The sequence below is a fragment of the Podarcis pityusensis genome (assembly GCF_964106645.2).
Source record: "Podarcis pityusensis genome assembly, chromosome: 2".
NCBI lineage: Eukaryota > Metazoa > Chordata > Lepidosauria > Squamata > Lacertidae > Podarcis > Podarcis pityusensis.
In genome coordinates, this window is record NC_138029.1 from 45,489,604 (window position 1) to 45,503,981 (window position 14,378).

General features: G+C 38.9%; 1 protein-coding gene across 7 annotated transcripts in view; it reads right to left on the minus strand.

The window, feature by feature from the left end:
- Positions 1–14,378, minus strand: part of GABRB2 (gamma-aminobutyric acid type A receptor subunit beta2) — a 103,675-nt gene that overhangs the window by 19,083 nt on the left and 70,214 nt on the right. For all 7 annotated transcript variants that reach the window (XM_080995260.1, XM_080995262.1, XM_080995258.1 and 4 more), the window contains exons 7-9: positions 7,458–7,595; positions 5,679–5,831; positions 2,782–3,026 (exon numbers count right to left, since the gene is read on the minus strand). In XM_080995260.1, the coding sequence (XP_080851386.1) occupies positions 2,782–3,026; positions 5,679–5,831; positions 7,458–7,595 (536 nt within the window). The remainder of the gene's footprint in view (positions 1–2,781; positions 3,027–5,678; positions 5,832–7,457; positions 7,596–14,378) is intronic.

The window sequence follows — 14,378 nt, forward strand, 5'->3', positions numbered from 1 at the left end:
AGAGTATCATTGAGAAAACCTTTGCATAGAGCAAACCTTTGCATGAAAATGTAATATTTGAAATGGCTCTATGAGTGAATGGCTTCCACATTTCCCCAAATAAAACTTGAAATTATAATTTTGGCAGAAAATATTTAATATCCAAAAATTAATCATTTTTTGCCAATCGTTTTTATTGATTTTCCAATTTTAACCCAATTACACAAATTAATTCCAAATTAATACAATTTTGTTTAAGAGGTTTTCCACAATCCATTCTTGATGCGTCTTTATGATCTAATACTACTGCATTTCATATTCTTATTTACTTCTAGCACACTCCATATTACAAATTATCACATAGTCAACAGCTGCACTCTTAATGATTTCTATTCATTTTATTATATTATTGAACTTTCAAAAAACTTCAAGTGAGGAACAACAGATTTTCTTTTCTTTTTCAATCTGCATGCGCCCAAAATTAATTCTTAACCCACCTTTATTCATTGGTTTTCTTTGTAAGCACCTTCAGGCATTTTTGGCATGTTTTATTATTTGAAATGTTGAAAAAAAGATTTTAAAAATAGACATGTACATGCCAATACAGTTTTTTGTGTGTATGTGTTATATAAACTGTTTTTGAGCACCACTATGAGAAGATAAGGCTACTGTGATGGTTGCTTCCTGGTTTTATGCAGTTTACCTCTGTTAATTTGCAACTAGAAGTCAAGCAAAATTACCATAGTACCATTATTGTAACAAGCTGCAGGTAGGGAACAGGGAAATGAAGGGTTGTATCCAACAAAGTACTCCCATTCACAATAATTTCTGCTTGCACAACAGACCTCTCCCTTCCTCTTCTCTCTCTGTGCTCCCCCTTCCCAATCTGCTTGGGGGAGTTGAAGGAAATCCCAAAGCAGATTTAGAAGGATGCACAGGGAGAGAAGAGGGAGGGGACATTCCACTACATGAGGGAAAGTCTTTGCATAAAGGGGGAAAAAACCCCAGAAACATACCAAAACGTCTAGCCCAGAACCGTGTGAATCCAACAGTTATCTTTCTCCCTCAGTTTTCACACATTTGAGAAAATACGACATGGAATTTGGATTTTTTTTTAAAAAAAAATAAATAAACAATTTTCTATGAAATATTTCAAGTTTTACATCTATACAATTTTACAAATAAATCCATGCCATATTTGCTGAAATGATGCTTTTGCTGACATTATAAAAATGTAAGTATACTTATATTGATTCTATATTCTCTGTCAAGTTTATACCCCCTTTTGGTTCTGTTATAGAGTATCACACAGCTTTCAAGCACGTCGTAGTTTAGCCATCATTTTGGATTGTTCCTCTGAGGAACAGCTGGAAAACTCATGAATTTTTTAAAGTCTTCAAACCTTCTGCCTGACAGGTGACAGCAAAGCCTATAGTGAATACAATCCATCTTGTAAATCAAGCTTCAGAAAGAGGAAAATGCCACTAAGTGACAGTGTATCTAAAGCCCAAGGCATTCAAGGGCTTTCCAGATGATTTGGGGTGGGGGTTTTTTTGCATTATAAATAAGTGTACAGCTGTGACAATTGGTTGCTCAGGATCCAGGCATCTATGGATCTTCTTCCAATGTAGGAATATTGCATTTTTTACCACTGCACAACACCATGTTAAATGGGAAAAAGTTATTTTCTTCAGCTGCTACACTCTTGTGTTAGACTTTTAACAAGCTAGAGAATTCATGCTATGTAAAACCATGGGGAGGTCTGTTTAGAAGAATGATGAGCGACACTTTCTAGAAAGAATTTGCAACACCAATTCTTATAAGCTTGTGACACTTTTGATGTGTTTAATGCTTTTAGTAGTGCTGTGCATCTTATTAGACTGTTTTACTATTAAAATACTGTTGTGGCATTTATTGAATGTTTATTGCTATTGTATTTTACTGTCAACCACCCACTATACAAAACCACAGCAGCAAATAAATATTTGTTGGGGGTGAGGGTGGGACACAAGCACATCAAAATTTGAAAATAGAAAAAAGGGAATACTAACAAAGTTGTCTATACTATATTAATGCCCCCACCATCTCATGAAACATTTGCATTGCTTTGATTATTTTTAAAAAGCCATCACAGCCATGCACTATTTGTTTCTTTTGCGTGGATATAAAATATTTTGTAAAGATCCACTAATGGATGTGGAGAAGTCTATTTTTGCTGATTTCCCTTCTCATCTTCAGCCCCTAGAAAATATGCTGGGGGGGGGGGCGTTCTAGTTTGGAAAGTGTCATGGGCAACTGTAAAGGTAGCAGGAAAAACTGCCCCTTCTGTGAGCAAAGGCCTCCTCTAGATCAAATACTCTTCTATAAAAGCACTTCTTCAGTCTATGCAGAACTGACTGCATCCCTATATTTAGGTCTCTGAACATGGTGTGTTTATGTCCAGAGCACAGACACACAAATTTATTTTTCCCATGGCATATGGACTATCTTATCCCTTCCACAATGCTATATCTTCATCCATTATGTAAAGTTGGAAGTATCATATTATGAACATTGGTTTGGAGCTAGTTCAAGCTTATTTAATAAGACTATAAGGTGTTTTGTTTTGCTTTCCCCCCCTTTGCTTAGTTTTTTAAAAAATCATCTGGAAAGGCTGTATAGTGAAAGCCAAGATGGCCCATAAAATTCCTACTGGACTTGTGCAGCAGAAGAACCAATGTAAAAAAAAAGCTCTGTTTGGAAGAAAATGAATTGTCTAATGCTGTAACTGTAAGAGGCTAATCATGTTCCATTGGAACTTACCTTATTGACATCCATTCGTAATTTCTCATTGTTAGCACTGGCAGCTTTTTCGGCTGCTTTCTTCTGGCGTTGTGGTCCCCTGCCAAAGAAGATGTAGTTGACTAATGCATACTCCAGTAGGGCCATGAACACGAAGACAAAGCAGCCCATCAGATACATGTCAATGGCTTTCACGTAGGGGATTTTGGGCAGAGTTTCTCTGAGATGAGTGTTGATGGTTGTCATTGTCAGCACCGTGGTGATTCCTGGGGGGAAGCATCAAAAAATTCAAAATAGTGTGTGTGTATAGATATAGATAGATATAGATATATAGATAAAAATATTAGGGGGAGCTGGAGTTCACTCTAGAGTAGAACTAGAAGAAATATTTTCCATACTAGCTTCTTTTTGGTTTTTGGGTGGTGATGCTTATTACAGTAATGAGCAAAAAAACATTAAATGCTACGAATTCTCAAAGTCAACACCATGGAAATCTTTCCACTTGTGTATCGCACAGGTTATAAGGTGCACCTATTTCTTCAGTGTGCTGGTTTTGCTTAATATTTTTTTACATGTTGTCTTCTGGTTTGAATTCTCAGAAAAATCTTGCTTGAAGACCTTGTGCAATATACATTAGCTTGAATCGAGGGAACAGTAGAGAATGCATTCAACCTTCCTTTAGGTAATGTTTCTTCTTAAGAGCTATGGAAACTTGACAAGGCTTAAGTTTAAATTTGCATTAGAGTTGGATCCTTACCTGGAATGCAAGGTTCAGCAAACTCAAAAGGCTTGCTAATGTAAACTGATTTTAAAAGACCAGCTATATTAGTTTGTAGCAGCAATTATTAATTAATAAATAATAATAATAATAATAATAATAATAATAATAATAATAATAATAATTTATTATTTATACCCCGCCCAGCTGGCTGGGTTTCCCCAGCCACTCTGGGCGGCTTCCAACCGAATATTAAAAACAAAGCAACATTTGTTGTAGCTGATCATTTATTGGATTACTGCGCCAGGAGGTTAAAAATATTTGTTTGCATTATCAGTTTTGTTGGAATGGCAACACAAAAACTCTTTCAACCTCTGATTTGTGTATAACTGTTGGGTGAATGAATCACAAGTTGAAAGAAAGTAAACAAACCATGACAAGGCCAGTGTCTTATGAGCTGTTCCTATTCTGCCTTGGGACACAATCTAGAGTCATCATTCACAGACCCACATAAAAGCAAAGTGACTTGTCAATTTTTCTGTCAGGGACAAGAGGGTTTGAACTAGGAATTGTGGGGTCTAGGTTTGGGACCTAAGCTGAACTGTAGACTGTGCATGTTCTCAGGCTTCAGAGCTTTCTTCAGGCACAAAGGGACTGTGCAACATCAAGTCGTGTGACAGGTGAAGCCTGATACAAATCCTAGAAGCCATGCCTTTTACTGCTGTATGGTCACAGATGTAGAACCTATTTGCTACTCTTCAAGCCCAGACCTGGCGTTGGGTGCAGTTCCACTCAGCTCTGGACAGCCTTGGCAAATGTCAAGACAAGTCAACAAGGGCATGTGACTGAAGGAAGTGGAATTCCTTGTCTGCATTGCCTGGAGTTTTTACCCCAATGTAGCCAGAGGCAATACCACGGTGTAAATAAGTCCATGGTAACTGGTATTATTGGGATTCAGCTCGGTAAACTATTTTACTTGTGGAATTTGAAATGCCCATTAAGAGAAGAAGCCATACTCCTGCAAAGTAGAATCCTGTTTCAACCTTACCCAAATTTTACCTAAGAAGGCAATACTACATGTTGAGATAGGAGCGTAGTAAAAGATACAAAGTGACACCATTGGTTCATTAGCTGGGTACTTCTCTATAACGATGGGCATAGAGGCTTTCCAGAGTTCAGGCAGGATCTTTCCCAGCCTTGTGAAACAAGAACCTAGAGACTGAACTTGGGGTCTTCTGCATGCAAAATATGTTTTCTCTCCAGCTTTGAACCCTCCCCATAGTCTGAGGAATTACCAGCAAGGTAAGAATATTTTGTAATTTTTAGATTAAATATATTGCAAGAAAAGTAGCTAAGGTTGCAAAACTCTATGGTCCCTGAAAAGGTGACCTAAGCCATATGGTCTTTTGGATCTCCCTGAAAAGAGAGGTCTGCTCTCTCAGGGGAAGATCTAGATTTATAAGCCTCTCTTTGAGGCAACTGAGAAGTCTGCCGCTAGTGCTCCTCCAACCAAATTAGAAAGGGGTGGAAAAATCCTGTGCTCCACACTTTCCACATGAACTGGCAGGGCATAGGTTCTTCTAATTTTATTTCTCCCCACTTCCCACCTCATATAGGTTTGCTCCACTAAGTAAACAGTGCTAATATAAATTGCAATGATTTTAAGCTAATTCGGAGAAGAAATTGTTTTAGCTGGGCTGTGATGACTCAAATTCTGAATCATAAATGTAAATTTAATAGGTAGTAGTACACAACAATGCTGAACACCAGCACAAAACATCACACAATCTGGCTGAGCTGAAGCACTTGTATTTACTTTGATTTACTCACTTTAAAATTATCTCTAAATATTTTATCCAAACTGGTTCAAAAGAAAGCTTTTCAGTGCTTAAATATATGTAAACCTGACCAGCCTCCAAAATTAGTACAGGAAGCACATTCAAAGGGCAACAGCCAAAGTAACATTAGTGCCAGAAGAGCTGCTGCTGCACAGGTGAGCTTTGTTGTGTGATGGGTATCACAAGTGGAAGTAGCATAATGGCACAAAAAGTAAATGATAGAGTTAAGCTGTGCAATAATTCCACCATTCTAAGTCACCCATTGGATTTGGCTGTTATGTTATGTTAGGAATGGAGCTTCTGTTATGGGTGGCTGGCACAACAGGATGGCACTCTATATATGTTGAGCAAAAAGTGCTTACCTAAAGCCACTCTGGCAGCTGAAGCATCATAATTGATCCAGAATGAAACCCAGGAGAGAATAGTGATCAGAATGGAAGGCATGTAGGTCTGAAGTATGAAGTAGCCAATGTTTCTCTTGAGTTTGAAACTGAGCGACAGCCTTGGATAGGAACCTAGAACATAATTTATGTTTAGAAGGTCAAGTTTCCGTTCTGTAGCCCTGCAAACACATTGTTAACATTTACAACCCGCAGACTTTTATTGTAATTCAACACCCATAAGGCAAAAATAAAATTTATTATTAAACAAACAAAATGTCAGTTTCTTTAATCTGTGCCTAAACAGAGATGTCAATGGTTCACTGCCCCTTTGCTAACAGGTGTGCATACACTGAAACCATTAAGCTTTGCAGTAGCTCAGCATCCAATACTGCATTTTGACCTTTGCATGTTTTACCTTGCTATGGTCACTTTGAAATCACCTGAAGTGCTAGGCTCAGAAACTGGTTCATATACTCATAGCCACAAAATTCAGGTAAGCAGAGTTGTATTCATTCTGTACTAGCTGTCATATCAATCAAACATAACAAGTTGTCATGTTGGGTATTTATGGCATGATTCTGCTCCTTCATCATTATCTTCCTGGCAGGTGATGCCAGAACATGTAAAAACTCAAAATAGCCCCTGTGTAACCAAATAAGCAAAGAGTGGAAAAGACCGGGCTGGGAAAAGGGAAATGAAAGGGGATGAGAAGTAAAAACACCAGAAACAGAGAAATATTTAAAACTGTTTAGGCTCCGAGGTTTTTTTAGGCCTCCCACACAAACCTCCTGTGAGAGGAGCAAAATTCTGATCCTTATACTTTCAAACCACTGATCTCTGCTCCTAAGAAAAATCAAACTGGGACAACTGTTCTGCACAAATCCATGAAATGCAAAAGTGGTATTTGCAATCAGACTTGATTAGCAGTCCGGATAGTTACATCCTGTTCTCTTGAGGGTTGCTTGTTAGTTAAACCCCCCCCCCCAAAAAAAAACCAGCCCCACTGAACTAGGATTGGAAGTCTGTGTAGCAGAAGCAGGAGTTGCACATCCTGTTTCACTATCTGAGGAATGTACTGCCCCCACCGAAGCCTTACTTATTGGGGTTGCACAACAGCTTCCGGCAAGATCTCACGAGAGTTGCATGAGATCTTGCTGGAAGCGGTGACTGCTTCTCCTCACTTCCATAGTGGTGGTGGCAGGGGCGCCACCCCATGGGATTCCACCATCCAAGGCAGCTGCCTCAGTCCGCCTCATGGGCAGCCTGGCTCTGAAAAAAAGGGGGGAGGGTAGTATCAAATTATGATTCCATATGGTGTCATCAGGCATAAGAAAAGGGCATCCATATATTTTAATAATGAAAGTGTATGGGAAAAGTAGCTTGCTTTTTTATCAGCTTTGAGAGTGGCTGCAGAAAATAGAAAATAGCTTATTCGTTCAGGTCGATTAAGGTTGATACCCTTTTAAAACAACAACAACCCACATTGGCTGAATACAAAAGTATTTATTATATGTACACCACAGTCCTATACATGTTTGTTTATGTACTGTGTTCAATGGGACTAACTTCTAGGCAAGCATGCATAGGACAGCAGGTTTTAATAAAGAATAAATTGTATTGGTTTGCCTATTCAGTGCTCATTTGTTTATTCTTTATGCGATCCATGCAGTTAGTCATTATGTACTATCCAAAACAACTGATGCGAAGCTTTTCAGCGAGCAGATAGATGCATTTCCTTTGTGGCACCCCTTCACAAACCTGTCGAGAAAGCAACTTTCTTGGTGATAAGTTCATAGTCCACAATGGAGAATTGCGGCAGTTCAATCTTTCGCACTCCTGTAACTGCATTATCACCCCCACGCCAGTAAAATTCAATATCATCTGTTGTGTAGCCATCTGTAAATAAAAAAAGGAGGAAAGCTTTAGGACATGGAACACTTGCAGTATCACATCTGCTGCAAGAATAATCCAGTCATTTTACTTCGGTTTATTCTTATTCGAGATAAATATTTACAAAGTTCAAATACACCGAGCAGTTCTGCTATGCATACTCTGTACATTTCAACTGGCCTTGATTTAATCTGGGACAAGTGAAACAGAAGCCGCTTAGGAACAGGAATCAGAAACCGCTTGGTAAGAATAGAGAAAGGGACTTTTTTGTTAATGGTACCTTGAGAGCAGCTAGAAGACTGTCTACCCTCACCCCATTCCACCTCACACTTTTGTTGTTTTCACTTGATATATTGTTTTGTTGTTTTAAAAACTTATGAAGGAGTGGGAAAATGGGTTAAAAATCCTGAGACAAATAAATAAGAGAAATAACTACTAGCTTATAGCCTAAACTGATGAGCCTAGCTAGTAGCTGACAGATTCAGATTTTTGACAGAGGAATCCAGAAGTACCAGGTGAAAAACAGATTTAACAAAAATGAAATCTGCATTTCTATTTTGCACTAATTTAATCCTCTTATACCCAGTTTGTACAACCATAGCAGCTGTTTAGAGCTTTGATTATTTATATACACATCTAATAATCATCTACCTTTTTTTTTTTTTAAAAAAACACTCTTAAAAGTTAAAACTCCTTTTTTCAAACAAGTATCACATTTCTGTCAATGTGCTTAGAAAGAATGTCAGGGAGTAATCATGGAAAGTGAGGAAGATTTACGGCAGGGCTGTTGGGCTGCAAATGAGATATTTCTTCTCATTCCTCCGAGGCTGCACTTGCTTCTTCAAGTCTGCTTTTCCAGTACTTACAGCATGTGCTAAACAGACTTTTCTGAGTCAGAGCTCATGACTGCTGGGTGTGTGGCGACCAGGAACACCGCACCAGCTCAACGATCATGCTAAACTGCCTCTCACCATTACTGGACTGCATCCCCCTGCAGGCAAAGTGCCTGAATGGAAAAGGAATGTCACTTGTGCAGCTTGTTGATGACACCAGCAAAGAAACTGTGGGACTGATGCAGGAAATGACAAGCGGCAATTGAGAGAAAAATCAAAGGCTTGGCAGAGGAGTATCAACGTGATCCTCTAGTTTTAGATATACAGATCTGACTCCGATTCCTCTTATCTGATTCATGAGTTCTGTAGCCTGCAGACCCAACAGGGGTCTATTTAGCTATTTAGGGATGCTATTTAGCTAAAAATGAAGAATTTAAATTAGTTATGCTCAAGTGCAGTTTAAGTTCCACCGCAATCCAATGAATATACTTTGGGAAATAATCAAAGGCATATTGATTTCTCAGAAATAGACTCTTCTGATTCATAGTAAGCAAGCAAATAAAATAGAGTAGAAACAGAGCCCCCCTTTCTTTCCCCCACTGCACTCCCAAAATCTGCCCTGAAGGGTCCACCAACCCCACCCCCCATAGAGTGTGAAAGAGTGTGGGGAGATGCAGGGTAGAGGAGGGCAGGGGGAGGAAATGAAGGTGAATTCTTGTGTGCGTGGAATCTCGCACACAGATAGGTTTGAATACAGTGCTAATAACTATTTACAGGCCCTTCTGAGCCATTTACAGCACAATCCTATCCATGTCTGCTCAGAGGTAAACCCCACTGAATCCAGTAAACTTAATCTCTGGTGAATGGGTAGAGAACTGCAACCTTAATTGCTTTTACTTCCCTCATTGCCATCATGGACTTAATTCTATACTGAAGCCTGAGAAATATTTCATACTTCAAAAATTTATGTTTTCATGCTCTTAAGCCGCTATTAGCATCTCTGGAAACATTTTTCATTTTTCAAAAAAAAAAGAAGAAGTTATTTTGGTAGCATGAAATATGGAGCTTCAATCAGGGGCAAACATGATGATGTCCTTGAACTTTATTTCCACTATTGTTCCTTGTTGCCTGCAGCACTCACTCTTTGCTTTCGCTGGAAAAAGCGGACACCAACATGCTGTTTCCTACTGAGTTAACCATATGATTGCTTCTCAAAGGCAGCTGGAAGCACTGATTAGTGACATCATCCTTTCATTCTGTTTCCATCAAAGGTGAGCACAGACCACATGTATAATATTTCTTTATGTTTCCTGTTTAAAATCTCCAAACAATTTTTGTATGCATCCTGCAGAGCTTTCTGACTATATCTCTAATATATATCTGTGTAACCTTGTTATCATGGTGCAATCTACGTGGCTGACCACAGATGGCACACTACAGTAGAGTGACAATTACGAGGACATGACAGTGAAGACTGGAAGACGGGGCAAGTCTAAGCCTGAGGCGGAGGAGGTAGTAAGGGCAGAGGAAGAAAGGTGACCCATTGAGGAGGCAGAGGTGATGTGTGAGGCAGAGCACAAGAAGAAGGAAGAAGGGGGGGGGCCTTCAAAACACACCACAGGCGTAAACATGCTGCTAAAAGGAAGGTGAAAAGAAGGTGCATTGAAATTCCAACTTCAAGAGATCAAAGCATGATGTCAGTTGTTGAATTTGAACTGCAAGGCAGATCTTGATATGGATCCAGCACGCAGAACCAAAACAGTTCCCCACTTCTGGCCTAAGGTGGGGAGGAGGGCAGTGTGAGAGGTGCAAGTGGGAGAAGGGGGGTTTGCAAGGGGAGAAAACATGGGCACAGGTCCTGCAAGTTATAGAAGAACATACAGAAAAAATGCATCAAATACAAATATAATCCTAAATACATTTATACAGAATCTAGCTTCTCCGACATCAGTGAAAATGGTTTCAATCTGAGGAAATGTTTGAATGATGATTGAGTTGGAAATTCAATGTCCAACTTCTTTTATTAGGCCATACATAAACACATGCACACAACCACAGTAGTTTTATCAAGGCATCAGCTCTCTCTTATCAATAATGAACTAGATTTCCCCATTGCCACCCAACAGAGGTCTGAATAAGAACTGTTTTAATACACAGGCTGCAGAATTTTCATCTGAACAAAATTCAGTGAATGAATCATTCATTTCTCAAGGATTAACTGGGTCATTATATTTAATCCTTCTCTAAACTGGTGGACATGTGTTCCGCTTGACTGTAACATTTTCACTGGATTTGTGTCACATTATGTTTACTTGCTTCTTAAAAGACTGAAAAACTAATGTGCTGTGAAAAACCAACTCTATTGCATTTTAAGATCCATTACCTGATTTTTCTGTACACAAATATATATACTGTTTTAATGTACTTGCTGAGAACAGTAAGGAAGCACCACCACCAGGGACAAGTGCATAACTCCTAGTGCATGTGTGATCCAATTGTATGAAGGAGATAAATACAACAGTTCTAGCTTAAAATTAGACACAGCCCAATAATTGGTGATGGTGTCATGATTAGACCTCTGATTCTTCCAATATCCTAATTTCTTGAAATATGTGGAGTCCCAAATTTTAATATATCCTTGAGAAAGCATCTGCAAAGGGTATTTAACAAGTCTTATTTCTGAAACATTCACATCTCAGGGCAGCACCTACAGTCACGAGAAATTGACACTAAATTTATTTAGGAATGTTTTGTCATAGGACAGGCCCTCTGTGAGAGAAGGAGACCCTCATATGCTCTCTAGTGTTAATCTGGATTAGATATGGGTATGTCTTTATTAGGCTCTGCTCTTTTGCAATATCATTGTACCTATAAGTCCCCCATCTAGTAAATGTGGCCCACACCGCATAGAAAATATTATCTCTGAGAAATAATGAAAAAGCATACACTTGTAAACCAAAAATGATCAAAATTTGCAAAATTAATTCACTATACAGAATAACAGATTTTAATGCAAAAACTAAAAATTTAGAAACATATTGTTTCTGTTCAAGCGCTTAAAAAATCATTAGTATGGAAAGGTGGGGTTGGAACCCCATAATTTTTGTGATGTAGACCCTCTCCCCCAACAGCTACAGTTCTTAGCAAGGTGGAATGGGATCATGGCTTAGATACAATTGGCGAGAGTCATGTGGTGGGATTTCTGGATTTCTTTAAGGGCACCCCTAACCATTTCTCCATAATCCAGCCCCCCCAATTTAATAAATAATAAATTAGACCAGGCATAGGCAAACTCGGCCCTCCAGATATTTTGGGACTACAACTCCCACCGTCCCTGATCACTGGTCCTGTTAGCTAGGGATAATAGGAGTTGTAGTCCCAAAACATCTGGAGGGCCGAGTTTGCCTGTGCCTGGATTAGACAAATTAATGGAGGCTATCAGTGGCTACTAGTCTTCATAGCCATATGCTGCTTCCAGGATCAGATGCACCCAGCCTCTGAACACAGTTGCTGGGGATGGGGAATAACAGCAAGAGACTACTATTCCCACATGCCCTTGCTGTGAGCTGCCCATAAGCATCTGGTTAGCCACTGTCAGAAAGGGGTTGGGCTAGATTCGCCTTTAATCTGATCCAGCAGAGCTCTTCATGTATTCTTATGATTCAAAAAAGTACACATACTTCTGTACTTCCTGGGATTATCTGGTGTTTTGGAACAGAAAGATTTGATATTTATATATTACTCATTTTTCTGAAAGGCTTACCACTGACACCTGAACATTCCCACAAATATACCACAAAAGCTAAATGCCATCACTCAAGTGAAAAATTCACACAAAATTTCAAATGCAGACACCAGTTGTTTGTGGAATGTTACAGAATAGATTGTAGACATACTGAAACCTGCAGCCTGCCATTGCATCTCTCTTTCACTAAAAAGCGAAGAGAATGCAATTTATTGCAAATTCTATGTGTCGTTTATAAAAGTGCCCCAAATTTTCTTGTTTGCTTCAGTTGTAATTGGTTATTAAAACTGTAGGTTGGGCTGACCAAGCTATTCTTCCTGGGCTTATAATTTGTTCACTATGTTTCACACCTGGACATAATAATTCATTCTTCTGTGCTGTACTGACTACTATCCCAGGTAACCTATGCTATTTCACAAATCCAAAGAAAACAAGCATAATCTCCATGACCCAGATCAAGCTACTACAATAAGATAATTTTAACAATGTCTGCAGTACCTGCAGCACTTCTCGAAACACCATTTGAAATTCCCTTTTCATCGTTCTAATAACACCATTACTTGCTGTAGCAGAGCAACGAAGCTATGTAGTCCCTGATCCAAATCTCTACCCAAGGATGTTTTCCATCCCTGCTCAATATCAGATGCTATGGCATACTATGTGAATGCAGAAATGGTCCATCAAAGGTGCTTATTTTGCCATACAAAATATCATCAAGTGCTGTTGTACAGTACTCAGTTCAACTTGGACACACTACTTATAGTCTCTGCAGGCCATTTAACAATTTTGACTTTTGCTCTGAAGGAAATTGAAATCCAAAATAAGAGGTCAAATCAAAACAACAAACAAACAAACAACAAACCCAATTTGGCAAAAATAAATAAATAAAAGAGGGTTGGGGGAAGAGAAGTGGCATTATTTACAAAAGATGATGGTTATGAACAATCTTAGCAGTGCCATTTTGGCACTGAAAAGACAACAAAAATGTATGTGCCTGCATATGCCAGAAACCCCAAAATTTTCATTCTAGCTTTCAGTAAAAAATTAAAAGATTAATGAAACATAACCAGTGAAATGAGGCACAACAATACCTTCTAAGTCAAGCTTTTCATACAAGCACACTAATATGTAACATCTAACCCCTATCCCCACTTGCTTGGCAGGCTAACGTGGTAGTGAATTAGAACCATGAATAGAAGAAGTGAATAACATCTGGCAGCTCCAATAATGCTGGCAGTGAAATTGCATTAGTGCTCTACTTTGCTCAATTATTCCACAGTTATATCACAAATATAAGTTGCAAGGAATAAAGCATAATTCCCAAACATAATGCCCACAATGTAAAGTTACCAATTTCCTTTGTTATACAACGTGCCTATGGGGAATTTCCACTCTGTTCACCAAACACTGTATTCTCGCAACTTGGGTTTTGGCACATGTGCCGTAACATGAGTGTGTTTCATTAATCTGCACTGTTTCATTAATCTGGTATGCCAATTGTTTCCCTTTCCTGGAGAGAGGTCTGCCTTAGCCACAGTAATCCATGCTCTAGTCATGCCGTGGCCTGGGTACTGTAATCTACGGTATTGTGCTCTCTGTTGGGGCTGCATTTGAACTTTCCTTCAGCTAGTTCAAAATACAGCTGCCAGAGTCCCGACAGCTCGACCATGTAATACCACTTGGGCATGGAAGTTGGCTCTGTTACAGCAAGTGCACTGTTTGTCAATGCATTCCTAAATGCTAGCTTTAATAATTAAATATTTAATAAATTCGACTTGATATATCTGAAGGACTGTCTAAAGCATCGATATCAAATTGACCATAGGTTAAGATCAACAACAGAGCCCTCCTAGTCTGCCCACCAGTTAGTTCAGGGAGGTCCTTTTCTGTGGTGACCTCACAGCTCTTGAACTTCATAACAACTTATTTCTGGAAGGCTACCACACAACAGTGTTTTCAAAAGCCTTGGAAATCTACCTGTTTCAGGTAGTCTTCACATGACAGATATCTCTGAAGGCTTTATTGAGCTTTTAATTGTACTATGAAATTATGTTGTATTAGGGTTGCCATATGAGGGGTACTCAGAAAAATGGCCTATTCATATTTAAAAATAAAAATAAATTTCCATCCGAGTTACGAGTAATTTTCATGAGTTGTAAACAAAGTAATTCATTCTGACGTTCCATTTTGGCCTTTCTGGACAGAGTAACC